At 34.7% G+C, this 27,600-nt stretch overlaps 1 protein-coding gene across 1 annotated transcript; it reads left to right on the forward strand.

The window, feature by feature from the left end:
* The first annotated feature begins 14,784 nt into the window (after positions 1 to 14,784).
* On the forward strand, positions 14,785 to 16,731 carry LOC145015756 (B-box type zinc finger protein with CCT domain-containing protein). The gene is made up of 4 exons (XM_078974229.1): positions 14,785 to 15,727; positions 15,798 to 16,013; positions 16,105 to 16,352; positions 16,458 to 16,731. Exons 1-4 carry the CDS (start codon positions 15,140 to 15,142, stop codon positions 16,555 to 16,557), a joined length of 1,152 nt encoding a protein of 383 aa, XP_078830355.1. The 5' UTR covers positions 14,785 to 15,139; the 3' UTR covers positions 16,558 to 16,731.
* The last annotated feature ends 10,869 nt before the right edge of the window (positions 16,732 to 27,600 follow it).

Here is a 27,600-nt window from a genome sequence, read left to right on the forward strand (position 1 = left end):
TCTAACATTCACAAGCAATGTGTAATATGCATTTCGACATTCCCAAGTGTCGTCTTAAACAATATACATAGTGAAATCTACCAGTTTAAAAAATTGAAGAAAAAAAAAACTCGAAAAATACATATGCACATATATGATATGTGCTTACACTTTTTCTAATTCTTTAAAACATCATCTGCACTATCAATGTGTTTTGGTTAAAAAACTTTATAGGAAGAAGGTACAAAGTTTTTTTTCTACTTTGAGTTATATATATATATATATATATATATATATATATATGGTTCCACTTGAGGTATTCACTAGATGTCAACTCTAAAAGGATCATAGAAAAGACTAGAAAAGTGTAACTTTATGGCTGTCTTTCTAATATTTTAATGTATGTTTCATGCATTTTGTCGGTCACTCGTGCCTTGTTCTACCACCATCTTTATGGTCATTTCTTTTTATTATAAGAAAATATTTACTTCAGATTTTAAAGTAATAAAACTTTCTAATTCAAATTTTTAAATAACATATATTTTTTAATATCTTAACAATTATTCTGTGCAACACGTGATAATTCGTCTATCATATATATATATATATATATATATATATATATATATATATATATATATATATATATATATATATATATATATATAGAGAGAGAGAGAGAGAGAGAGAGAGAAAGAGAGAAATGAATATATATTACAACATTATCTAAACTTATATATTAAACCTCATAAAACTACGTCATTTTATTAGCTAAAGACTATGATTAGGGGATTCACAATTAGCACTTGAAATTGCAGATTAAGGATTGAAGCAATAGTTTTGATAGAGAAGCAAGAATACTGATTATCTTCGATGTAACATCCTGTTTTGAATTGTTCCCATTTTGGGTTGGTGATCAAAGGATTGAATATTATCAGGCTTCGGACCCTCAAGGAGTTGGGTTTTGGACTCAGTTGGGGCGGTTAAGGTATTTCAGACGATTTGGGTATTCAGTTTGGTGTTTTGGAATCAAAGGGGCATTTTGGTAATTTGTCAGCTCGGGTTTTTATGCAAAGCGGATGTTCGTTCGGACTTATGGTAAGTATGAACTGATATTAGTGTTGAGCGTCTCGGTACCTTTTCATGGGTACAAGGATGGTCGGATGCGAAACTATATTGAGAAAGATATTGCCTTCGGAATAATTAGGGTTTGTGAAGAACCTTAGTACACGGGGCGTACCAGGGAGGTATGTAGGGCGTACTGATGCGAAGCCGGTTACGCAAGGTGTAGTTGTGACATCCCCATTTTCACGGCCAGAAAAGACCGATTTTGTTTATGTTTTATAAAAATCAGAGTATCTCTTTTAATAAAAACGTTGCGGAATTTGTTCCCAGAAAAAAAAAAAACATGATAATTTCATTATCAAAGCATTTTCGAAGAAATGTATTTTTATTCATTTAAAACATTTGGGATGTCATCGTCAATACATAAACATAAACATAAACAAAATTTACATTCATTTACACTAGTGATCTATATCTCCTTAATATCTCAGTGTAATGTAACTTTACATCGTCACCCGTGATACAAGTAAACTGAGTGAGATAGGTTGGGAAACCTAGTGAGTACAAAGAGTTTTCAACCCACAATAATATAATTATTATGTTTAATCATCAAACAATTAACCCAATTACACATCCCCATTATCTTCTTTATTCCTAGGTACCTTCCCTAAGGATTTATCCTAAGGGTCGTCTCCTACATCATATTTACCTCTCATCTCCTTACATCACATTTCCTTATATGTTTGTTCCTAAGGACTCTCCCTAAGGATCATCGCCTACATGCATAGACAATATTGATTCAATGATTACTTCCTCAATACGTGCCCAACAAGGGTTAGGGCATCATCGCATGAATATGTAGTTACAACATCGCTTGAACTCGTAGTTCATAGTAAGGGGTTAGAGTATCATCGCATGAATACGTAGTTACAACATCGCCTGAACTCGTAATTCATCACCTACAGGTTATGAACCTGCTGGTATTTCCACAGGGTTGTCTATAATAGTCTGTGGTTGCCATGTGTACTCTGGTAGATGACTACATCGCCACATTTCCGGTTAAGGTTATGGTATCTCCTTTCATCCTACATCACCTATTCATCATCATCTATTTACCTAATTATCATCACCTATCTCTCATCATTTTATTTCATCACACACCAAATATTTCATCTACCCATGTTTCATCCGCAACATATTTGTAGATATAAAATAAATATACCGTTTAAATCTTTTAAAACATGTATAAAATCGTTCATCCAACATAGACAACAAATATTCAAATAATATGCACACATAACATGTAATTTATATAAAATACTTCATATCTATGTGTAAGATGAAAGGGACCATGCACTGACAACACATAATTTATATTAAATACTTCATATATATGTGTAAGATGAAAGGGACCATGCACCCACTTGAAAAGGTGGTGATTCTGAACTCAGACAGCGCTTCGCTTCTTAAAAATATTTTTTTTCGACGAAACCTAGTGTTATTACAACTAGAGTTTAGTCTATTATTCGCCGTGACTAATTAATAGTCTAGCTATTATTACTATTATATAAACGTTAAACAATACTTATATTACCCATAATAATAGCCCAAGTACTTATTATAAGTTTCTAATAACGTTACTATAATTAAATAAAAGTTATATTAAAAATAGCGTAGGTGTAGCTCACTAACAACGAGTTTTATAGAAAACCAGGCTTTGCTTGGAGCATTGTTCCTGAGCCGAAAATCTCTTCTTCTCGGAGTCGCCGAGCACTCTGGGGCTTCCGCCTCGTCTTAGGGAGGTTCCCTAGGCTTTTCGGGGGGGGGGGGGAGGGGGTTTCGGGCTAGAGAGAGGTTCTAGAGAGAGAGTAAAGAGAAGAAAGAATGGGAAAGGTGTGAAGAAAATGAGGGTGTGAGAGATTCTATTTATAGAGTGAAATATGGCTGAACTTGGTGCCACATGTCACCATCTGGTGGCAAGACTTGGTGAGAAAGCAATGACCAAGATTGTGCCACATCACCCATTTTTGCACAACACACTTTTGACTTCTGAAATCCGTAACTTTCACATACATGCTCCGTTTTTTACGTTCTTCATATCCACGCGTAAGTAAAAATAAGATCTACAGCTTTCATTTGGACTCTTTTGGCTAATTCTGAACTAATCTTAAATTTAACAGTACAAGAAGATTAGATTGTTAAATGACCGCGAAAATTTCGTAACTCCTTCATACAAACTCCGTTTTCGTCTGTCTTTTTACCGTTGAGTTCCTATTAATGAGATCTTCAACTCTCATTTAGGTCGTGTAAGCCAAAAACCGCTCGACCTAAAATTCGAGTTTCGGGTCGTGCATTGCTAAGCCAAATCTTAGAAAATCATAACTTCCTCATACGAAGTCATATTTGGGCGTTCTTTTTATGGACACTCTTAGGTTAACATATTCTATGACTTTCATTTAGATCACTAAGGCTAAAAGTTGCTCTATCATAAATTCACTATTTACGTCTCCCCGGTGCCATGCTGGTTCCGTCGCGATACTTCGACGGGTCATAATTTCTTCGTTATAACTCGGATTTCGGCGCTCTTTATATGTACGGAACCCTTGAGACGTATTCTACAACATGGTTAAGATTATTTATTTTTGTCTAAAATTCGTTTTCGATCCTATTATCTCTAAATTGACTAGCCCGGATCTACGGGCGTTACAGTAGAGTAGAGTACGCGCAACATAGGAGTGAGACTTGGTTCGGGGTGTGAGACCCCGTACGTGAAGCGTACTAGGAAGTTCGTTATGTGTACATAGGTCAGGTTGAAAACCCTAATTTTAGGGTTATACCCTATATAAGCTTAATGATTAACCTCCATTTCTTGGTGTGTTGGGTCCATTTTGAGCTTATGGAGTCCTTTTTTTAGTGTGTTGGGTCCATTTCTATGAAGATGGAGCTTGGTACAAGGATGTGAATCAAGGAAGAGCTTATGGATATTGCTTATGTGTCTCATTTCTAGCTTGTTGGAGGTATAAATCTTTGAACTTGATCATTGATGTCTTAGATCTATCATTTATGAGTTTTGGTTCATTTGGTCCCAAGAATGAGATCTAGTGATCTTGATTCCACTCCAGGAGCTTTGAGTTGCCCCTCTTAGTGTTTCTGAGGTTCAAGGTCCATAAAGTTGGTACCTTTGGAGTTTAAAACCAACCATGTTTGAGTTTCGGTCCTTTTCATGAAAGTAGAATGCTACACTTTGAGATTGGGTCTTCTTGGGGAATGCAAAGTCACCAAGTCAGTGACTTTATGGTTCTAGATGTTCATTTAGAAGTAGATATGTGGTTTTCACTTATGGGATCAATCATTAAGAGATTAATGAAAGTTTTGGCTTAATGGAGGAGTATGATGGGCATATTAGCTTGTATGCACAACGTACAAGTCAAACAACCTATACGCTTATCGTACATCTGAGTACGTCCCGTGTACTCAGTTAGGGAGGAGTTTGCTTATTGGGCTTCGGTATGGGCCATCGTTTGGGATTATTTGTCTTGGGCTCTGCTGGGCCATCAGGTTTTGGTTATGTTTGTGAGTTTGAGAAGGCCCAGGAAGGGAATTAGACCTACTTTGGAAAATGGGGCCATGATTTTAGGCCACAAGTAGTTTTTGGTATTTAGGGCTTGGGCATTTAAGTTATTATTAGGCCATCAGAATACAAAGTGTTTTTTACTAGAATGAATGGTTGGGCCTTAAGGTAAGGCCCATGTAAGGGTTTTGGGCGCAATTTGGAAAAATGGGCCATTGGATGATTAATTGGCCTTTGGGCCTTTCAGATTGTAGTTTTGGGCTATAGTTTTAGACAAACCTAGATTAGGGGTAAAATGGTCTTTTTACCCCAGGTATGGAGTATGGTTATGGATTGGAACCCAATTGTTAATTGGGTATTGTTTTGTTATTGGTAGTTGAGGATCTGCTAGTCAGCAGCCAAGGTTTTCTGTGTGATTTAGCAGTGCGAGGTGAGTCTTCTCACTATATCCATGGGTGGAAGGCACCAATGTCGCCCAATTATATGTTATGTACGTGGTATGCTAGTTGTCTCTGTGATATTTTCATGGAAGACCCTGGGGGAGCCCGTGGCAATTAGATTTCAAACCATGAGGGGAAAGCCCATGCAATTCTAGATAAAGACCACGGGGGAGCTCATGGTATAGTAGATAAAGACCATGGGGGAACCCATGGCATCTATATGTATGTGCATGATAATCTGTGTTTGTATGTGGTATGGTATTTTGGGGAACTCACTAAGCTTTGTGCTTATGGTTTTCAGTTTATGTTTCAGGTGCTCTGATTTTTAAATGGAAGATCGCGAGATGATTGCAGAGCACACACAACGTGTTTCCGCATTAAGCGAATTACTCTGGTTAAATGATGTTTTGCTAAATATTGGTTACTTTGGTTTTATGGAAACAAATTGTATTAACGATTTATTAATTTAAAAACAAAAAAAATATTTATTTTGTGATTTTTGGGTCAGTACAAGTTGGTATCAGAACCTTGGTATGAGGGATTCGGACATACTCTCGGGTGTGTCTAAACTCAAACCGAGGATTGGTAAGGATTTGACTCGGCCGTTCCACCAAGTCAGGGCTTTGTCGGTGAAGGTGCAAGCGGCGAACTTCACCTTATCGGATTCCGAACATGCACAAATTTTGAAAATAGATTTGATTTTCTCGAACCATCGGGTTAGGGTAATGACACCTCCAGTGCCATTGAAGGGCGTGGGTTTCACGTTCATGAAGTCCTTGTAAGAACACTACTTCCGGTGTCCCTGGCTACTTTCTTGGTTTTGAGGCTGAGTACCACCTCCTGGCCCGCCTGAACCAACGAGGTTCATTTGTGATATGGTAGCAGCCACATCAGCATTAACAGCTACTTGAAACATGGCGAGATCAAATGGAGAGGGAGGTGGTGGTGGAGGAGGATTGTTGTTATTTGAGTTGGGTCTTTTCTTTGGAGGCATCTTGATCTATAATAGCTAGGAAAGAGAGGATCATAAGTCCTATGAATTGAATAAAGAGATATGGAACAAGAGATATCTTTTTATGACAGATATAAAGTTCTAGTAGGCGATAAAACAGGAAAGAGTTATCAAAGCAGATAAACTATCGCTAAGGAAGGAGTGAGTAGCACCACTTGGAATGAATTTCTACAATGTATTCAGCTCTAGCTAAAATACTCCCATAGTATTTTATGTTTCGCTGTATTGATGAATCATTGTTTGGATCTTAGGTAAGTTTTAGGCATGCTACACACCATAGTCACTCCCAAGCACATGTTGGCTATGTCTCGAATGAATATAGTTGATCAGGCTATATTGACCCTAGACACGACTACATAACTGCCCAGGTTTAACCGCAGCGTACAACACCCATTTACTTATGTTTTGTTCTACTCGAGGTTACGGATTCCGACGGTTAGGTATACTTGTATACTTTCTGAAAATACTTATATTTTAAAGTATACTTTTAGTTCAGAGCACTTCGGCCCCTTAGTGTTTATAGTCTTATACCATGTAAGGTTTGGTATACTAGTTCACTATAAACAAGGGCTTTGATACCAATCTATCACACCCCAAAACCGATGGCGGAAACGTTCCTGGGCGGGGGACGTCATGTATAGTATCACAACCAATGTACATAGTAAGCATAGTAAACACAAAACATTACATTACATATGAATAATTACATTTGTTTGAAAGCAAAGTGATACATGTTTTAACTATACAATAGTTTGAACAAAAGTAAAGACGTGACTTCTATACGCTCCGTCTTCTCCAAAAGATCGCGGGTACCTGTCTAATGTGGACCTGAGAATACAAGCAGTTTGAAAATCAGCATAAAGCTGGTAAGTTCATCAGAGGTTTGTTTTCTGAAAATGAACAGGTTTCCTTTGGTTTATGAAAAAGTGGTTATCCAAGAAAATCCCATATTTTCTTATATGTAAAGTTTGGTTATCCGTTTGTTATACGATCTGGTTATGTATAGTTTGTTATCCCAGGAAAAACCCTTATTTTCCTTAAAAGTTTGTAATCGGTTATCGGTTCTGAATGTAGTGTACAAGTATCTACCATACTTAAAGTGTTTGTGTGATGTTTCCTGAAAACCTGGTTATCCTTGAAATGTATGTTAGTTTTAACACGTATATAAAACTATTGTGTGAAAAGTAAACTAATTCATAAGGTTATTAGTTTACTAGATCCATTATTACCAACAAGTAAATCTCTGTTATCTAAATTGCGAGTTCCATAACCATACGATAGACTATATATGACAATAAGTATTCCATCATCATTTTATGACTTTCGTCACCCTTGAACCTTTCGGTTCGATTGTAGCTAGCAGCCAGGTGCGGGGTTGTCAATCCCGTATAGATCTATACACTCAAGTCACACTCTCCCTCCAAGAGATTCTGGTTACGGGGGCTGTCCTCCACTTGCGTATCTCTGTGAAGTGTTTCCGAGGATGTGTCTCCAATTATTAAGATTAACAAATTTACAAGTAATAATGTGGAAAATCCTGTTTGTGATTCTGGTTACAACGGGGGTCCTCCACTTACGTATCTTTGTGGAGTGTTACCGAGGACGTGTTCTAATGTTCTAGGTTAATGATTTTAACATAAATGAAGTGGAAAATCATTGGTGAAACATACAATATAACACTGTATAATCAGGTTTGCACTTAGTTTGAAAACTAACTCCGCAAGTTAAACAGTTGATTAAAACGGTTTCCAGTGTTACAAGTATATGAAGTATGAAACATTTCAAATGAAATAAAAACTTTAAGTACAAGGTATTCTTGTACTTTTGCTTGTATTCCCCCTGAAAACATTGAAAACATGGAAAAACGTAGGGGTATGAACTCACCAGTTGAAAAGTGTGTCCATTGGATGCTATGTGCCAGTTCGGGGCTTGAGGAAACGCGAGGTTCCTATGTAATATGAAGAGATACATAATTGTATCTAATTAGACTTTGGACCACTAATTAGATAAGACAGTACACTCTGAGACGCGAAAACACTTCATTTCAAGTGTTAGGAGTGACCCGGGTAGCATCTAAGGGTGTGTATGGCTTTAATATGGAGTTTTCTCTTCAAGAGTAAACTCCTAATGGAGATTTCGGCCTAATGACCAACTCCCCATGAGTTTACGGCCGTAAACTCATGGTAAGGGTGTTCTTGGGTGCTTAATGATCTTACAACTCTTGTGGGGTAATGCTAGGCTTGGTTTTAAGGCATTGGAATGGAATTTGAACATCATAAGGACCATTTGAGGAGTTTACGGCAGTAAACTAGGATTTTATGGTCGTAAACTCTTATATACCAAGTCTTAATGTGTTTTGGTGCTCCTAGGTCAATTACAAGAGTTTCTAGTCCAAAGTACAAGCCATGGAAGGAAGTTAGGGCACCAATTGACCACCTTATAGGAGTTTACAGCCCAAGAACCATTCCTTGGGGGGTTTATGGCCGTGAACTCCTTAGGGGATGGTTTCTTGCATGTTTAAGGTCCCTAACACATTGTTGGATGGTTCTAGACTTTATTCCAAGGCTTATGAGGTACTTAAGGGGCATTTTAACACCTATAAAGGGGTTTACGACCTATGAAATGGTGTTTACGGTTCAAGAATGTGCTTGGGCCATAAAATCTTGTTTACCCCTCAAATGATAAGGTTTAGTTGTTCTAAGTCCAGTATTGTAAGCCCCTAAGTCATATCTAAGCTCCAAATGTGGTTTAGAAGGGTTTTGAGGCTCAAAAATCCCATCTATGTGTGTTTGTGGCCCAAGGGTGTTCCTGGGCCGTAAACACATGTTATTGGTCCTATTTCATGATTTTGCCACGAATCTGAAAGCTAAACATGTTAATCTATGAGCTAGGATGGATAACTTATCGATTTAGAGCTTGAATTGGGTGGTTTTTGGATCAAACTTAAGTTTTTAGAGAGAGAGAGAGAGAGAGTGTGTAAAAGCTTCAAATGAAGCCCATTCAAGTTTATATATGGTTTGGGTTTGAGGCTCGATGGAATTCTACCCGATACCGATGTTAAACGGGGCTTTTGGTCGTACCCGATTACGTTGTCGTAACCCGACGCGGTCGAAACTAAAAGTTTTCCAATTAATAATTTGTGACGTTTAAATGCATTTCTAATGTGTTCCGACACTTATGATGTCAAAATAAGAAGTCCCAATTTTATTAATTTAAAACAAAGTTAACGGAAAAATTAGAACGTAACGACTTTATTAACGGAAACGAGTTACAGTGATGGAAGAAATTACGGGTTGTGACATATGTCATGCATACAATAAGGGCATTGTATGTAATAAGTGTGGGGTAAGGGGTAGAAAAAGTAAATTGCTAGAAAATTTGGTAAAATTTAAAAATTTAGAAATAAATTTTAATAGGCTTGAAATAATAATCTAATAATTTAATCTAGTGGTAATAATTTGAACTTAAATTGCTGCTATTATATGGGGTGATTCGATGAGAGCATAAATGTTTAGTTGAGCTTATATACATTATAATGAATTTGTGGCCCCCTTTATTCCAGTGAAATCATGGGAAAAAAAACACAACCTCGCTTAGTTTGAGGATCGCAATATGTTTAGCATCGTGTACCAGAAATGTATCTAGGAAAGCTTATGTAGTCATTGCACTTAGGCTAATACCTTAACCAATAAAGGTTGAAGTTAAGCGCCCATGCTTAAGCATGTAGATTTTTGAGTGAAAAAAGTGAGTTACATGTAAAAAAAAGAGAATTACAAGAAAATTTGTAAGAATTTTGGAGCAATCAAAATAAAAATCAAAAGATCAAAGTTCTGAAGAAATTCAAAAGTTGAAGATACCAAAAATGATACAAAAAGGTGGTGAATTTAAAGAAATTAAAGATCAAATATAAAAGAAGTGAAGCATTCCAAGGGCTCCATTATGGTATCAAAAATTTGTAATTTCTAGATTATGTATGCTTGGGTAGCTTTACAAAAATACATTGAGGTTAGAAAGATTTCTGTGGATGGATTCGGAAGGATGCATAAAATGAGTGTTGCTAAAAAGAAATGGGCGAGTGTTTATGAGGATTGTGAGTATTTAGAATTAGGAGGGGTCCTTAGGAAAATTTGAGACACAAATACATGCGTTGCGGTATTAGCATAATGGTTGAGTTTGAAATGGATTGTTCTATGTGATGATAGTGATGAGAGTTGGAGTTTAAATAATTAGATTTGCTTGAGGGCAAAGCAAATAATAAGTGTAAGGTATTTTGATATTGCCATATTTATACATGGTTTTAGGCAATATTTACTTATATTTTTCTTAATATTTTGGTTATTTGCATTGAATAATGTCACTTATAAACTTTAATTGTACTTTGTAGCCAAATAGAAGCATTCTTGAAGAAAATGGACTAAAAATGACAAAGCATGGAACTTTGGAGGTTCGGAGAGTTAAAGAAGAAGAAACCCACGTGAAAGCTCAACTCATGACGTGAATATTTAGGGTTCACGACGTGAGTACGAATATTCCAGAAGATTAACATCGTGGAGGAGGAATCATTGTAGAACACAAATATATACCGAATTCACTTCGTGAGTCATACTCATTCACGACGTGAGAGCGAATTTCATAATAACTATATATTCTCTTGATTATTACGACTTGGGAGACTTTTGGCTGACTGGAGGAGTTTTTGGAGACGAAAATAGTAGAGTTCAAAGGCCTGGAAATTGGTTTCAACACCAAGGAAGAAGGAAGAGTCCATTATTAGCTTTATAGTTTGATACATTTAGCATGGTTTTAAATATGACTTGAGATTTTTTATTTGCTAGGATGTCCAGCTAAATCTAGTTGCTTCTGTTAGCTAGATGAAGTTGGAACTCATGATTTTAATAACTTAGTTTTGATTTACTTGTTGGTTATGACTTGTGTTTAATTGATTGAACCTAGCATGTTTGATTTAATATTTGATTACTTTAAATTCTTGTTCTGTGTAGTTAGTGAATACAAATCTACATGAATTTGAATACCTAATAATTTAGTGCACTAGTTTATTAGAGCTAAGATCAAACCAATCTTAGATAAGTAATTATTCAATTAAGCTGTGCTAGAGAACTCATTTTATGACCGTAAGTGCGTTTTCCAAATCAATCTTACATGACTCTAATCCTATTCAATAATTGATTATGTGTTAACTATTGTGTGACCATACATAAACTTACATGAATTAATTGATGTTAGTAAATTTAGAATTGAATTACTAATACTATCTTATATGATAACCAACAGTAATTGCCTAACTAATTTATAAACCATTGAGGGAAAGTGGATTCGAACTAACAGAAGTGTTTTGTTTATTGATTAAATTTGTGTTAAAGAATTAGGTTTTTCTAAACTTGCAAAATTAGATAAAACCCATTTCTTCATTAGAAATTAGGTTAATTTAATAGTAGATAGATTAATTAGTTAAAACCGTTCCTCTGATCGATATCCGACTTAGTTAAATTATTTTATAATTTAACTAGGTACACTGCCTAGATACATTTTAGTTAGTTAAGTAGTTAGGTTATAAAATTAAATTAGGTGTAGCTAATTGCACGTATTTTATATATATATATATATATATATATATATATATATATATATATATATATATATATATATATATATATATATATATATATATATATATATGATTTCTTGTTACCTCCATCTAAACTTGTGTTAAGAAACCAATGCTTCTTTGACAAATCAACTTATAAACTAGATTATCAAAAGCTATCTCAGGTTAAATTATCAACTTATGAACTACTTTATAAATTATTATAAACTTGTAAGTTACCTTTATTTATCAAACGCTAAGTTACAAAAAAATATCTTATATTGTTTAACAAGGCTTAAATGAATCTCAACTCTAACATAGCGAGAAAAGGTGGATTGCATCTTGACATTGGGATTGGGATTCTCTTGCAGGTTAGTCTTTCAAATTGTCTCCAGTTTACATTTTTATTTTATTTTGAATTTGAAGTCACATAAAAGTATCTTGGTTGTAGAGTTTCTTCTTGTATGGAGTTTCACTTTGAAATTTAATTTAAAAAGAATGTTATATAAATATATAGTAAAAAATTTAATAGAGAACTATAATTATTGGTTTTTCAAAAAATCAATTTTGTTTTTCAATTTCTAAAGCTTATTATTTATCGAAAAAAAATCTAAAAATATCTAAATTCATATATTAACATTGTGAATGTGAAAAATATTTTTCGGATTCACCGTGTGAATCTGGATTCACGTTATGGATTTTAAAAAATTCACATTGTGAATTTGACGTAAAAAAAATCGAATTTGATATCATTGGAAAAATGATAAAAAATTATGAATTTCTATATTTTTAGTTTTATTTTTTTGATAAAAAATAAGTTCTAAAAGTTAAAAAAAAAATTGATTTTTTAGTTTCTTGGTTAATTATGGTTTTCTATTAAACTTCATCATATATATATATATATATATATATATATATATATATATATATATATATATATATATATATATATATATATATATATATATATATATATATATATATCCAAATGTTTGTGAGGTCATTCCACGTAATCGAATATACTCTTTCTTTTGGATTTCATATCTACTTTTGAACTTTCAATTTTTTTTGTTATTATATTTTGTACCTTTAAATTATTTTTGATGTAATAATTTTTATCATTATAATTTAAAATCAAATTATTGGTATCTTATAAGTTTTAATTTTGGTCTTTAGTATATTTTAAAGTTACAGTTTTAATCTCTTACATATTTGTATTACAGTTTTATTTTTTATTAATATTGTTTTTTAACAATATAATTTCTTAAATAGTTATCATTTGTGTAGTGTGTCGATCAAGATACAATATTAAAATTTATTTTTATCTGCATCCTTCATTTATAATATTTTTCATTGAAATTTTATTTTATATTTTTATTGTTCACTTTGAAAATATATTCTTCACTACAACGAGGTGATATAATACTAATATTTATTATTATTTATTAAATTGCAATATTAGTGCTAGTGTAGAGTATTGTTCATTTGCTATCGATATTTTCCGGAACAAACCATTTAAAGCATTGAATACACAATATACAAAAGGAACCCGAAAATTGAGATTTTGGTTATGGTAATAGAAAAATTTTATATTTATATTTTCTTGACCTCAAATAATTTTAATTTAACAATTTTCAATCTTTATAAACTTAAAATTAAATTATTAATATTTTATAAGCTACAATTTTAGTCCTTTATTATGATTTAAACATACATTTTTGGTCATTTATACTTTTTGTTTTTATATTTTTTAGTTTTATTAATATTACTTTTTATTATTATGATTTCTTAATTAAATTATGATATTTTTGCATGTCTTCTTCGTATATAATTGTTTTTATCGAAACTTTATTTTATACTTTGATGATTCATTCTGTAAATCATTTATAATGTAAGCCGTTGGATATGAATATACATAAATCATGTGGTAAGAAGAGTCATTTGGACTTTTTGCTTTTAAACTCAAATTTATTAAAATAAAATAATTATATATATTGTCAAGCACGTAATATAAAATGTACAGTATTTCTAGAAATAATTATTTAGGTTCAAGTCATAAAAAATTTTTATATTTATATTTTTTCATGTTAATTAATTTTAATTTAACAGTTTTCACCTCATAATTTTAATATGAAATTACTTTTATTTATACATTATGATTTGGTCCTTACTATATTTTAAAATATATTGTTAGCCTTTTACATAATTTTTTAATAATCTTTTTTTAATAATTTCTTTAGGATACAATTTTAACTTTTATTTTCTTCCACATCCTCCGTACATACCTGTTTATCCAAAATTTATTTTAATATTTTTGTGATCTACTTTATATGGTTTAATTGTCTCCGTAGTATATATGATTTCAAGCTGTGTTTTTTAACATACTGGGCTTCCGCAACATCACGCGGACGGTCCAAACCCTAGTTATATCTTAATTAACATTATTAAAAATAAATTTATTTAAATAGGTGATATTTAATTCAATAGTTTAATCTTCACTCACGTCATCATCCTTGACTATTAAAATTTAAAAACATATTTAATCATAATTTGCATTATATGCAACTTTCGTTAAATAATTTTACAATAAGATAAATTAAAAAAAAAAAAAATGAGTTGCATTACTAACTTTCCAATACGATAAAGTAAAAAAAAATGAGTTTCATTAACTCATTCAAGTAAAAATACTCTCTATTATTTATATAAATTTCTAGCTTAATAATTTTAAATTAACAGCTGAGTCAAAAATGACGTAAGAGTCATTATTATTCTTTGTCTACTTGTTAGTCGGATTTAATGCAAATTATTTAACGAAGTTGCGTATAATTCAATTCATTTTATTATTTTGTCTTTTAGATTTAATGATGTCCGGTGCATCTATGTCCTGTGAATCGTATCATGCTGTGCTCGTCTCAACAATAAAAAGGTAGAAAAATCATAAATAAGCTTTCACATGTATAGCGAAAAATGAATTATGATTATTAATTTGTTTTTTTTACTAGATAGCGAAAATTCGTTTATAAGAATATGTTCAACCATCGTTGTTTTATTTGGATAGCGAGGAAAAATCATATATTATTTTTTTTCGTAATTCGTAATGTCCCTTTCGTAATGTTAAGGCAAAAAGGAAGAACTAAAATATCATACAAGACTTTGTATGTCCAAGATGTCTCCACGTCATTCTATATCTCCAGTCCACCATCCCTCCACAATATCTTGAATCTTCTCCGGTTTCTCTGAAATCTGTACAAACTACATTCTACATACATGTATCATGATGAAATCATCATGAGGACACCACCCCCTTGTCTGATTTTTATCCATTGCTTGGATAACAAGCATATTTCCTACCAACTACTTCGGTTTTGATACACAAACGTCAAACTAAATTCATACCCGTCTTTGAATCCACTCAATTTCACTTTCTTTTCATCAATTTTGAAAATATTTTTTTTTTCTTCAAAAACATGCCTGATTCACCTCCTCCTGCTGAACACTCCCATGGAAGCCCACTGAGTCGCCGACCTTGTGATTTCTGTAATAAATCGACGGCGCTTCTGTATTGTAGAGCTGATAACGCCAAGCTCTGTCTCTCCTGCGACCGAGAAGTTCATTCGACTAATCAGCTTTTCACTAAGCACACACGGTCGTTGCTTTGTGATGGTTGTGATTCTTCGCCTGCTTCGATTTTCTGCTCCACTGACGCCGTTGTTCACTGCCAGAATTGCGACTGGGAGGCACATAACAAGTCGAACTCGAATTCGAATTCGAATTCGAGTTCGCCGGCGACACACGATCGGCGACCTCTTGAAGGGTTTACTGGTTGTCCTTCTGTTACTGATTTGCTATCGATTTTAGGGTTTGAGGATTTGAGCAAAAAAGGGCTTTTACTTTGTGGTAGTTGTGAGGAAGGATCCGATTCTTACGGGTCGGGTGATAAGTTTCCGGATTATCTTGTTTGGGATACGCCTTCGTTTGTGAGCCTGGATGACCTGATTGTTTCAAGTGGCTCTGAGCATAACTATCAAGCCATGGGTGTCCCTCCTCTCCCCAAGGTACAACGTCTCATTCTCATTCTTCATAAAATGGTTGTCGTTTGTTTATTAATTCTGACTGTTGAATCAGAACCGAAATGCTGCGTTCGGAGCATACAAAGATGAACTTGTTCGCCAGCTTCGTGAATTGGCAAAGTCCGACCCAAATTTGGATGGCGATGAAGGCATTATTAAACCAACAAACGATGAGTTTCAGCCTATTAATATGGCAACTACACAAAATAATAGGGGTTTAGGGTTTGAACATAAGTTAGAAGAGCAGCAAGTAGCATATTCTTCAAATGAGGTATAATTAAATTAGTCTCGTCTTCATTTTTCATTAAGGAAACAGGTGAGAAATGAGTATAGAGTAGTAACCTCTTGACTTGAATACACAGGCGAATACATTTCAATGGTGTCCCGATGTTTGTGATGCCGTGGGTCAAGATTTATATTCTGACCAATTACATAACGCCACAGAGACACAATGCATAGTTCCTGTTGAAAAGATCGATGCTGTTCATCATAGTATCACTGCTGAAAATACACAAGTCTTCCCCAACACCTTTGTTGGTGTACGTGAAATCAACAGTCAGGAGAGAGAAACCGCACTCTCGCGATACAAAGAGAAGAAGAAATCCAGGAGGTATTGTGTTTTGGCTTGGCAGATATTTTTTTTAAAACATTATTTATCGGAATTTAATTCGGGTTCCTTTTTTTTCTTCTTTTGTTGTCAAACTGGTTATAACAGGTATGATAAGCATATTAGGTATGAATCACGAAAGGTTAGAGCCGAAAGCAGGATAAGGATCCGGGGTCGTTTTGCAAAAATGGATCGTTTGGATGTTTGATAGATGATATAGTGAGTGAGTGTAGTTGTGGTATTGCTTCATGCATATCAAAAGATGTTTATGAGTAGTGCCATGGTTTTATGTTTTGAGCATGTTTTGTTGCGAGTGTAGCTTGTAAATAAAATAAAGATATGAGTTATTTAATTAAAATTAGGTTTTCAAATTTAAAAGCAATCGTGAGAGTCACCATTGAATGGAACAATGAGAAAGATAGATTTGGATATATGTAGGTACATTAATCTATTAACATGTTGCAGCTGTCCGCGGGAGGAGAAAAGGGTTGGTGGGGTGCTGAGTTTGGTTTCAACCCATTTATTGAAATTGGAGGATTGTAATCCTAAAATATATATATATATATATATATATATATATATATATATATATATATATATATATATATATATATATATATATATATATATATATATATATATATATATATATATATATATATATATATTGTAGGCGTAAAAGTTAAAGAAAATGAAATGGATTGGAAAATGTTACATGTTTCTCTTGTAAGGGTCGTATTGTTTGTTTGTAACTTCTCTTTTGATTGTTGGGAAATCATGATGTTGTAATGTGTTTTGTATTAGATTTGATATTGTATTTTGTGTTAGGTTCATTGGCTTTGGAATTGTATTAGTCAATTGACACATTTTAATGGTAACTACGAGATAAGTCCGGGCTACGTATCAGGATTATTTATTTATTTATTTATTTTTGTGCTATTGTGCTATGATAGATTTCATAAAAATTACCGAAAAACCTTATGTACAACACAATGAAAAGTTTGATAGAGAAGATTTCGAGCGTCCTTTCACCGTTTCACGATTTTAGGATAATAAAAGTATGTTGCTGTGAACAATTTCTATTGAATTTTTTGGGAAGTAGTGTGTTAAATTGTAAAAAATGTTTATAAGACCATGAAAAAATGCAACATTTTGAAAAAACAAAAGCCTAAAAAACGACTTTAAAAAAATGTAGTAATTAAGTTAAAAATGAATTTCTTAAAAAAAAATATAAGTTGGGCTAAAACTGTAAAAAACAGAAAAATAGAAATAAAAAAAAGTCGACCAATGTAGGTAATAGTATTCAAACCCTTGCTAAAGGAAATGGAAGCGACACAAAAGCTAACAAGTAAACCCCCAATTACTTGATGTTATAGTTTAACACACAACAGTTGTAAACTTAATTTATCCGGTGCATTTTACCAAAACCCAAAAACATTGTTCCTAAATGATACGATTTTCAGTATGTATAGTGGGGATGTCTTTCTGTGATGTCGAGGTTCTAAAGTCACAGAGATTGAACCTGCGATATTTCAGAATGTTCCATTGAAACTTGTTACTAGTAACAATTTCATGGTTATGAAATCTCAAATTCAAGATACACTTCTTGAACGCTTTTCTTGTATTAAAGTTCCAACTCACATGTAGATTTTACAAACATCTCCTATTATGGAAACATTTCCATATTCTCATATGACAAACATTCATACCAAAATCATTTCAATCCAGAACGTGTCACTATGGTCCGTCCTATTAATAACATACTCCCACTGTCCACAAACAACCAGTCTGCGGTAAACCTCAGAAATTTTAATCCTTTTCACACAATGCTAAATGCATTTGAAAATTAAAATAATCGAACATTATAGCATATGCAATCAATCATATATCTGAAGCATATGAGACTCGACTCATTATTATAATAAGGATCCAATATGTGTTCAATTCCTTGCTATAATATTTTAATATATAGAATCTCTAATGTTCAAACATTTCAACATGCTATTCATATATGTCTTTGACTAAGTTAAACTATACAATCTAAACCTTTAGATTCGTAATTAAGTAAGAGTGCCCTCTCCCTTAAGTCAGCTATAGCGAAACCGTTCCCAACTTTTGCAACTTGCAAATTAGAGACATTGTTCCCTAGGAACAATATTATCAACATGCAATACCAACATAATAATTATGCTCCCACTAGCTTGGACACGTACTCAAAAATCAATTGGAGTTCTAGAAATCAATACCTTTTGACTTTCTCATGAAAGTACAAATTCCTATTTCGGGATGCTTCATCAAGCCTCTAATTAGGCTTCTTAAGCTTATGTATTTTATCTGGATAATGTATGTGTTTAAACTCTTTCAAGACGTGATAAATATATCTCCTGAAAGTTTAAACAATTCATTGTTATTCCTCACAATTCGAAATATGAAGATGGATGCTGTAATCATATTGTGAATTTTAGAATGCAATTAATACAAGCAATATCCGTATTAATCTTTATCAGATCCTAAAATCTTAGCGGTAGTATTTCCTCATAATCATTTTCACGTGTTAGAGCCAAACCTTTACGACTTAGATTCATGATGCATACGTTCCTATCCATGTGAATCTATCATTTCCAGCCTACAATCATAAAACAAGGTTTATGAAAAACCAAATTTAGATTTAGTTTCCTTCATGGACTGAACTTCGTTGTTCTTAATCTCTTGCCTTCTAGTAGCTCAAGGGCCCACCAATGCTTCCATGTTATTAGTAGATCACCCATATTGATAGTTGTACTTTCACTGACCAACATGCTTTACTTTTGTAGTTAAATGTAGAACATAGTGTTGGATTAGTGTCTAAGTCCATAACTATATTTGGGTATGTACTTGACCCGGTTGTTGCATGGTCCTTTTGGGTTGCCTTCACCAAAGCAACTTGACTGGATGATTAATAGAGAAAGAGTTTATTATGGTTTATTAATATATTCTAAGAATAATATATTAAAGGAGAAATCATATTTGTTTAATTAACATTGATCAAGAATTAATTTTGTGGTCAAAAGAGGTTAATTGAATTAAGGGGACTGAACTTGTAATTATGTGATAGTTGAAAAGTTGGGTGAGGAAACCCTAGTATATAGGGTGGACAAAATCTAGGGATTAAGGCCTTAGAATTCGTCCAAGGCAAGGGGTTCTAGAATTATCTTTTAGGCTGCTTGGTGGCTAAGTAACCAGATAAGGATAATGACTAAAACCCTAATCCTACACCTATATAAAGACCCCTTATGCATGGGAATTTGGCTACACACCTAACCCTAGAGTCTTTGGAGCCGAATTTTCCATCCCCCCTCTCTCTCTTGCTTCATCCGAATTGTTTTGGTGTTTGTTATTCATTAAAGGCACAACATTTGGGGTGCTAAGGTTTTTAAAGCTTCAAGATCTAAAATCAACAATCAAGGTAATCATCTAACTTGTTCATTTTGATATTAAATTAGTTTTGTTGTATGCTAGAATTGGGCCATGGAAGTCTTGGACAATTATGCATGTACAATTAGAAAAATTAGATCCAAGCATTAGGGTTTGCATGAACACCATAGGAATGTTGTTATGCTCAAAACCCATCAGTGGTATCAGAGACTAGGATGTTTATTCTAATGTATTTGATGCAACACTTATTGTTCTTGGCTATTAAAATTCATTTTCTGAATTATACCAGACTCACGACGTGACCAGAGTAAGTCACGACGTGAGTACAACTGTTTGCTGGATTACGAAAATTATGCCTTACTTTGTTTTGGATACTTGCCATAAAATGTTTTTTCAAATTAAAAATCAGATTTTTTTTGTTATGGTAATTAATATCCAAATCAAATTAATGAATAATTGTCAATTTAAGATAACTACTTGTTTTATAAGATAAAGATTGATTATTTGTAAATTGATTTGAATTATCTTGTTAAGGATTAGGTCAAATTTTGTGATAAGTGTTAATAATATGATTAGTTAATTATTTTTCAAATTTGATATAAAATGTTTTGAAAATTTTCAAAACTTGCCCTCAAGTTTTGGAATTTAAATTTTTGATTAAAAGTTTAAATTATAAAATGTTTAAATTCTAAAACCCTAGAGTTTTAAAAGTTAAAATTCAAACCTTATACTATATTAATATTAAAAGATTAATTATTGTATATGTATAAGAATATGGCTAGTCTTAGCGTTAGTAGGCTTCATTCACGAAGCCGATCTATAAGAAGGGGGGGGGGTATAAGGTTATGACATATAAAATGGCCATTTATTGGGTGTCCACTCTCACCCACCGCTTCCATGATTGGTGGAGGGTCGTTAGCCGAACGGGTAGGATAGGTGACTACTTCATTAATAAGTATGATGAATTTATTAAAGTAACTAATTGTTTTTATAAAATTCTCACTCTTAGTTACTTTAGGTAAAATGTGAAATGATGTTATTCTATGAAATTACACTTTGTATCCTTGTCAAATCGTTAGTGGAGCGTGTGTGGTTAACCGACACATTAATTTGGCATTAACAAGGGTGACTCGATGTTTGTCATAGATCAATGGAGTGTATGTGGCTAACCGACACATTGATTAGGTGACTGTAACGTTGAGGGTACCAAGTACATTTGCATGGTTATTCACACATTGTTTGTGATCCTCGGTATCCTAGTTACAAACTTAAAGGGCAAATCGAGATTTAAACATGCCATTGTAAAGTTCAATGACTCTCAAAAGATCTAGGAGTTTCAATACATTTACGGCATCCCTCTTCTCAATTGTGAATAATGTTGTTGGATCCTAGCCCTAATTTCTCATTTTGTGTGTTTAATTGGGGATTCTTTATCCAATCAAAACTTGTGTCTTTTCTTTTTCAGATGTCTACTCCAAACACAAACGCTTCTGGTTAAAACCCGACTGGCTCTTTCTCACTCATGAATTTGTGTGGAAGAGTGATCTTTGATGGATCCAACTTCAACGATTGGATCATGAACATTCGCATGGTCACTCGTTACAAGGACAAAGAATATGTCCTCGACAAAGAGCTCAAGGAGGTTAACATGAACACTGCTACTCCCGAGGAGATCACTGCCTTTGAAACCCACGAGCGTGATGCCACGAAATTCCATTGCATCATGCTCGCGACCATGAATGCTGAACTCCAAAAGTCCTACGTGGACTACTACACCTACGAGATGCATCAATATTTGATGGACAGGTACCATCAAAGTGCGAGGCAAGAGAGGTACGCGATCATCACTGGAGACTATTAGCAGTCTTGGTTACATATAACAACATAACATAATAATAACAGTCAGACCCAATGGGTCTTCACACATGTAGCTATTCTACCATACAACTCATACAAACATGCAAGTGTCACAGAGACAACTAACACACAATAATAACAACTAGACCCAGCTCGTCCTTACAAGTACAACTATTCCACCATACAACTCATACCTCATACAATCATGCAAGAGTCACAAAGACAACTAGCATACATTGGTAACAGCTAGACCTAGCTGGTCCTCACAAATACAGATTAATCTACCACACAGCTCATACAAACATGCAAGAGTTACAGAGACAACTATCATCCTACACACATATACACACACATACACACACACACACACACACACACATATATATATATATATATATATATATATATATATATATTAGTGAGACGCCATTGGTGCCTTCGACTCATGAACACCAGAAGAAGACTCACCTCGCACTACCAAACCATAAAGACGATCCCTGGTTGCTGACTGCGAGATCCTCGAACTGCCAATATCAAGGCAACACCCCTTCCATAGCTGATTCTATGCATAATCTCTAGTGACAAATCCGCTATAACTTACATGCTCCCAAGCTACCAAAAGACAATCCATCAATATTGTAACATACATGTTCTGAAGTTGTGTATTGTTATTATTCAAAGTGAATAAAATTGAGTTTTGAGTTCTAACAGCTAGTTTTTACTAGAAATGAAGTAAAACTATGTTTAAAATCACTCATAAAATATTAGAAGTCTTATGAGATTCCAATTAATAGCCAAATAGTGAAATTTAGCAAAAATATAAAATTTGAAATAAGTAAAATTCTATTATTTTATGTTGTAAATTATCTCGTTAGAAACTTGTAGGCGAAAACCTCGTCGAAATCCGAGTTATAACGAAGAAGTTATGACCAACCGAAGATCCGCGACAAAACTGGCACGGTGCCTAATGACGTAAAAAGTGAGTTTTTGATAAACTACTTTTTAGCCTTAGTAATCTAAATGAAAGTCGTAGTATTTGTTAAAACGATAATTTCGATAAAAAGAACGCCAAAATCTGACTTCGTATGAGGAATTTATGATTTTTCGAAGGTTCAACTTAGCAGTAGACAACTAAAAACTCGAATTTTAGATCGAGCGATATTTTACCGATACATCCTAAATGAGAATCGAAGGTCTCGTCATTTGTAGTACAACGGTAAAAAGTCTGACGAAAACGGATGTCAGATGAAGAAGTTATGAATTTTTAACGGATTATCCTGTCCCAGTCTGTTAAAAATAACAATATTAAAAATAAAGTCAAAATTAGCAGAGGAAGTCTAAACGAAAGTTGTAGAGTGTAATTTTAGCTACGCGTGCATATAAAGAACGTCAAAAACGGAGCTCGTATGCGAAAGTTATGGATTTTAGAAGTTCGAGGCTCGAAATCCGAGAATTTCGCATGAACAGTACAGCCACCGGAGACCCTCATCGCTGCCACGCCACTTCGCACGAAGCAGCAGCGTCACCGGAGACGTGGCCGATCCGAGAAGCATCACGTGTCGCATGCTGAGTGGACCGATGTGCGAGCCAATCCTGATCCGACGCGTGCTTACCTGCAAGCCGAGCCACCGAGCTGCTTCGTCACCTTCCATCCGAGCCTCGCAGCAGGCCTCGTAGCCTTCGCTTCTCGCGCCACCTTCCCCTCGCTGCTGACGCCACCGAGCTGCTTGCTTCCCTCCCAAACCGACTTCGGCCTCGGCCCTATATATAGGGGCTGCGAACCTTGCCGACTAACTTTTAAAAATTGCCATTTTTGGCCCCTTTTTCCATATTTTCTTTATTTTGACTTTTCCCGAAGCCCCGATATCAATTTTAGCACCCAAAACACGTCCCGAGACCCCCGAGAAGCCCGAAAATTTTATCTTTTTGGTTTTGAAGCCATACCTTCACAGAGCCCGATTTTCAATTAAGCTCCCGGTTTTCAACATAGAAAGTCATATTTAAAGCCGAAATGCTGTCCAAATTACTATTTTAATCCCTGGTTAACTTAAGGTGAGTTCAATATATAGGAACAATTGTATGTTATGTGTTATATGTGCTATATGCTTCTCAATGTTATTGCTATGAGTTATTCTCCCGTGTTATTTTATTCGCTATGTTTATAGCAATTATAATACCTTTGACCATGTGATCAGTGAAAGGACTTAGATTCACATTGGTACTGGTACGTAGCCTCTGGCCATGTAGAGCATATCTCCTTAAGAGAATGACTTCTATTCTATGGCATTGGAAGAAGGTTAGATAAGAATGGTATGTAGCTTCTGACCATGTAGAGCATGACTCCGTAAGAGAATGAACTTTATTATATGGTATTGACAAATGGTTAGACAGGGCTATAAGCCTGAAATCTACCAAAATGTTAATCAGAAATTATATGTATTCTATGCCAATTGGGCCAAAGCTTTATTGATGCATATCAAGTATTGAAATCATTATGTCTCATTGAAAAGTATATCTTTGAATAAAGTCTTTGATTGATATGAACGCTTGTCACATGATTTCACATATGTCTTCTTGTTCCCTTCTGCTTCTGTCATATTGGTATATGTAAGGCATAAGATTATATTGTATCTTTATTGGATTCACTAAGCGTTATCGCTTATTCCTCTCAATATTTAACAATTGCAGGTGATGAGTATTCCAATATAACTTTATACTGCTGAAAGATTTAGAATAGTTAATAGTATTTCTCTATATTTTTCATGTTCATGTATGTATATGAATAGTAGATTCTTGGGTAGACATGAAATGTAATAAAACTTAGTCGGTTTGTATCCAATCCTTTGTGATCACTTTATCAATATAAAATATTGTTTTATAAATATGCATGTAGCATGTTTTGAGGAAGTAACTTAAGAAATCTTTTGAAATAGTATGAAAGTTTGGCTCTTTCATAAATACAAAAGTTGGGGTCTTTCAAATATCTAGCCATTGACCCATACTATGAGTCCTATTTAGGGTAAAATACATTTTTACCCTTCCACAATCTTGGTCCAAGGACAAGGCCTAAACTAGATGACAAAGGCCCAAATATGGCCTAATTTTCCAAATTGAGCCTAATTCCTTTCATAGGCCTTTGCCCAAGGAGACCCAACAAAACAAAAACAGCCCAACAGTGAATTTCCAGACGATCCAACATGGCCCAACACGACCCAACCAAAACCAAAGCCCAAAATGCCAGAAGGCCCAAGTCTGCTGAGTAAATGGTGCATAATCAGCCTGTACGCACAACATACTGCTTGGGAGGCTTGTACACGCAACGTCCATGCTTGTACACCCATCGTACTCACCAGCCCAAATCCCTTTTTCCAATTTAAGCACTTAATCCATTAAAACTTGGTTCCAAACTTAGATCTGAGTTCCCCAAGGTGATTAATCACATAAAGTTGCCAACTTTATGTGCATGCATGGCTAAATAGGACTCTAGAGCTCAAAGGAGCTTAATACTTGACATAATACATGCATGGACCCAAAACCACCATAAAGTTTTCAATTTTTTGTCCACGGAACCCATGATATGACTAGATCTACAACTTCAAGCTGCTCAAACGAATTAGACTTCCAATCATCAACCAATTTGGTCAAAATGACCAAAAATGATCCATGGATAAGATCTATGAAATGAAAAGGCAATATTAAGACTTTATACCTCCTAAGCAACCAAAAGGAGGTGCAAATGTTGGATCTTGAAGCTTTCCCTCAAACAACAAGTCTTCAATTCTTCCCCCTTCTTCTTCTAAACCCACAAAATCTTCCCTAAATCTCCCAAGTGCTTCCTAACCACCAAACATGGAGTAGAGGTTCGAGTTAGGGTTTTAGAGCATGGACGCTGACTTAGAAATGAACAAAATGGAATATCATTAAGATTTTACATGGCACAACATGAAAAATTAGGGGGTTTCAACCTAACCTCGTATGCCCAACGTACTCCTCGTACCCAAAATGTACGAGGCTTCGCACCTTACACCCAACTTCGCATTACGCCCTGCATACACTTCTTGGTATGCCCCACGTACTAAGGTTCCTTTCAAAACCCTAAATATTCCAAGGGTCATAACTTCCTCGATCTAAGTTGGTTTCCAACGAACTTTATATCCATAGAAAGGTGACGAGAATCCCACACTTGTAGAAACCCATCATATCCTTAAAACTTCCTGAACAAGAACTCAAAATTCATTAAAGGATCGAGATAATAAATTACAATTATGGCCTTGGGTTTCGAAACACCATCTACCACTCGGATCACCTAGACTTTAACACCCTCATCCAAAAGGGCTAAATCCTTCCTTCCCCAAGTTCCCAAGCCCTAAGATAACTAATGATCTGGACGCAACCCTGAAATGAAGTGATTCGAAACCGGTTGTTACAACTCTCCCTTACTTAATTTCGATTTCATCCTCGAAATCATTCCTTAACATTCCCGACAGTCCCTATATCTTGTCGGACACAATTACAACCTCGAACAAAAAGTTTCCTTCCCAAGGTAACTGGACCCAACAGAAACTCCCACTCGAAGATACTGAATTCACAGACCCTTGTAGAATCCCATCTTACATTTTCTGAAACCTGAAGTCTCGAATTGGTATGAGTCCCTGACCGACCACCCAAACTGAACCAGGACTAACTCCATGACACTCACTCATCAAACCATCTATCCAGCCCCTGAAGATATTAATCCCATGAACACAAAAGATATACAAGATATAGATTTCCTTACCCAGCGGACCGACATGCTGCTGCAAAAATGGTGAAACCTCATCACTTGCCCGACCTTCATATAGGTGGAACAATCATGGATCCTCCAGATGATGCCTTGACATACAATTATTTCTCAATCTACAACTTCCTGAGCCCATACCTTACACGAATATACTCGCAATTCCAAACGCGAGTTTCCATAAAATCCCCCTATAATTGGCCACTCATATTCTTTCTAAGAATTGAACTTAAAGCTAATGAGCATTCATTGGAAGCTACCCCCGGTCCCTGACTGGGGAAACTATCAGGTACACAAAAAGTTGATCCTCAAAACATATCGACCGCAAACTTCACCCAAAACAAAACAATAATACCCTTGACCCTTGCTATGCCATTACCAACCACTGCCTTGATGCTCAAAGATGATCAGAATAGATTCTCCTCAATACAACCAACTCTTATCGGCTCAGATGTACCCCTACGTGGGCAACTACTCGAGACAATCATAAAGGACTTTATGACTTGCAACTTCCTAACCAATTCCTAAATCGAAAAATCAAAACCTTAACAACAACTTGCGAACCACTGGAAATAATACACATACTTTCCATAAAGATATTTTGATACTTGAATGATACTCCCCACAACCCTTACTTCTCCCTTTATCTAAACCAGCTGATTGAGAGATGTCTCGAATTCCTTCAATGCCAATACCGAAAGTACCACATGCAGGAGAAATGAGCAATCAAGATTTCTGGGCCCACAACCCATTAACACCCCCATGAACTATCAGAATAAGACCTCATACTTTTATATAGAATGAACAGATTCCACCAATATGCATTTAGCTCCCAGAGGCTTTGCGAATACTACCAAGAACCTGAGCCCGCTATAAACCAAAGTTTGACTCCCCAGAAGAGGGTACACATACTTGAGGTCAAGGGGATATAAGACATACATAAGTTGATGATAGGCTGACACATTCCTTGGTCTTTAACCATCACTTCTTGAATCTTTTGGAGAATTACCACTGAAAGATGAACTCAACGACCAATGCTCTAGGGCACCTAGACCTAGAACCACAAACCCACTTGGAGCTGAACATACCCGCTTCTAGAAATGATTCGCCAATCAATATCTGCCCAACAATCTGAAATCAACAACCCAAACCACCAACTAACAAATCCTTCTCTAACTGATACTCAACCTGAGAAACCAAGTT

The sequence above is a fragment of the Lactuca saligna genome, chromosome 9, assembly GCF_052625555.1.
Source record: "Lactuca saligna cultivar CGN05327 chromosome 9, ASM5262555v1, whole genome shotgun sequence".
Classification (NCBI taxonomy): Eukaryota; Viridiplantae; Streptophyta; class Magnoliopsida; order Asterales; family Asteraceae; genus Lactuca; species Lactuca saligna.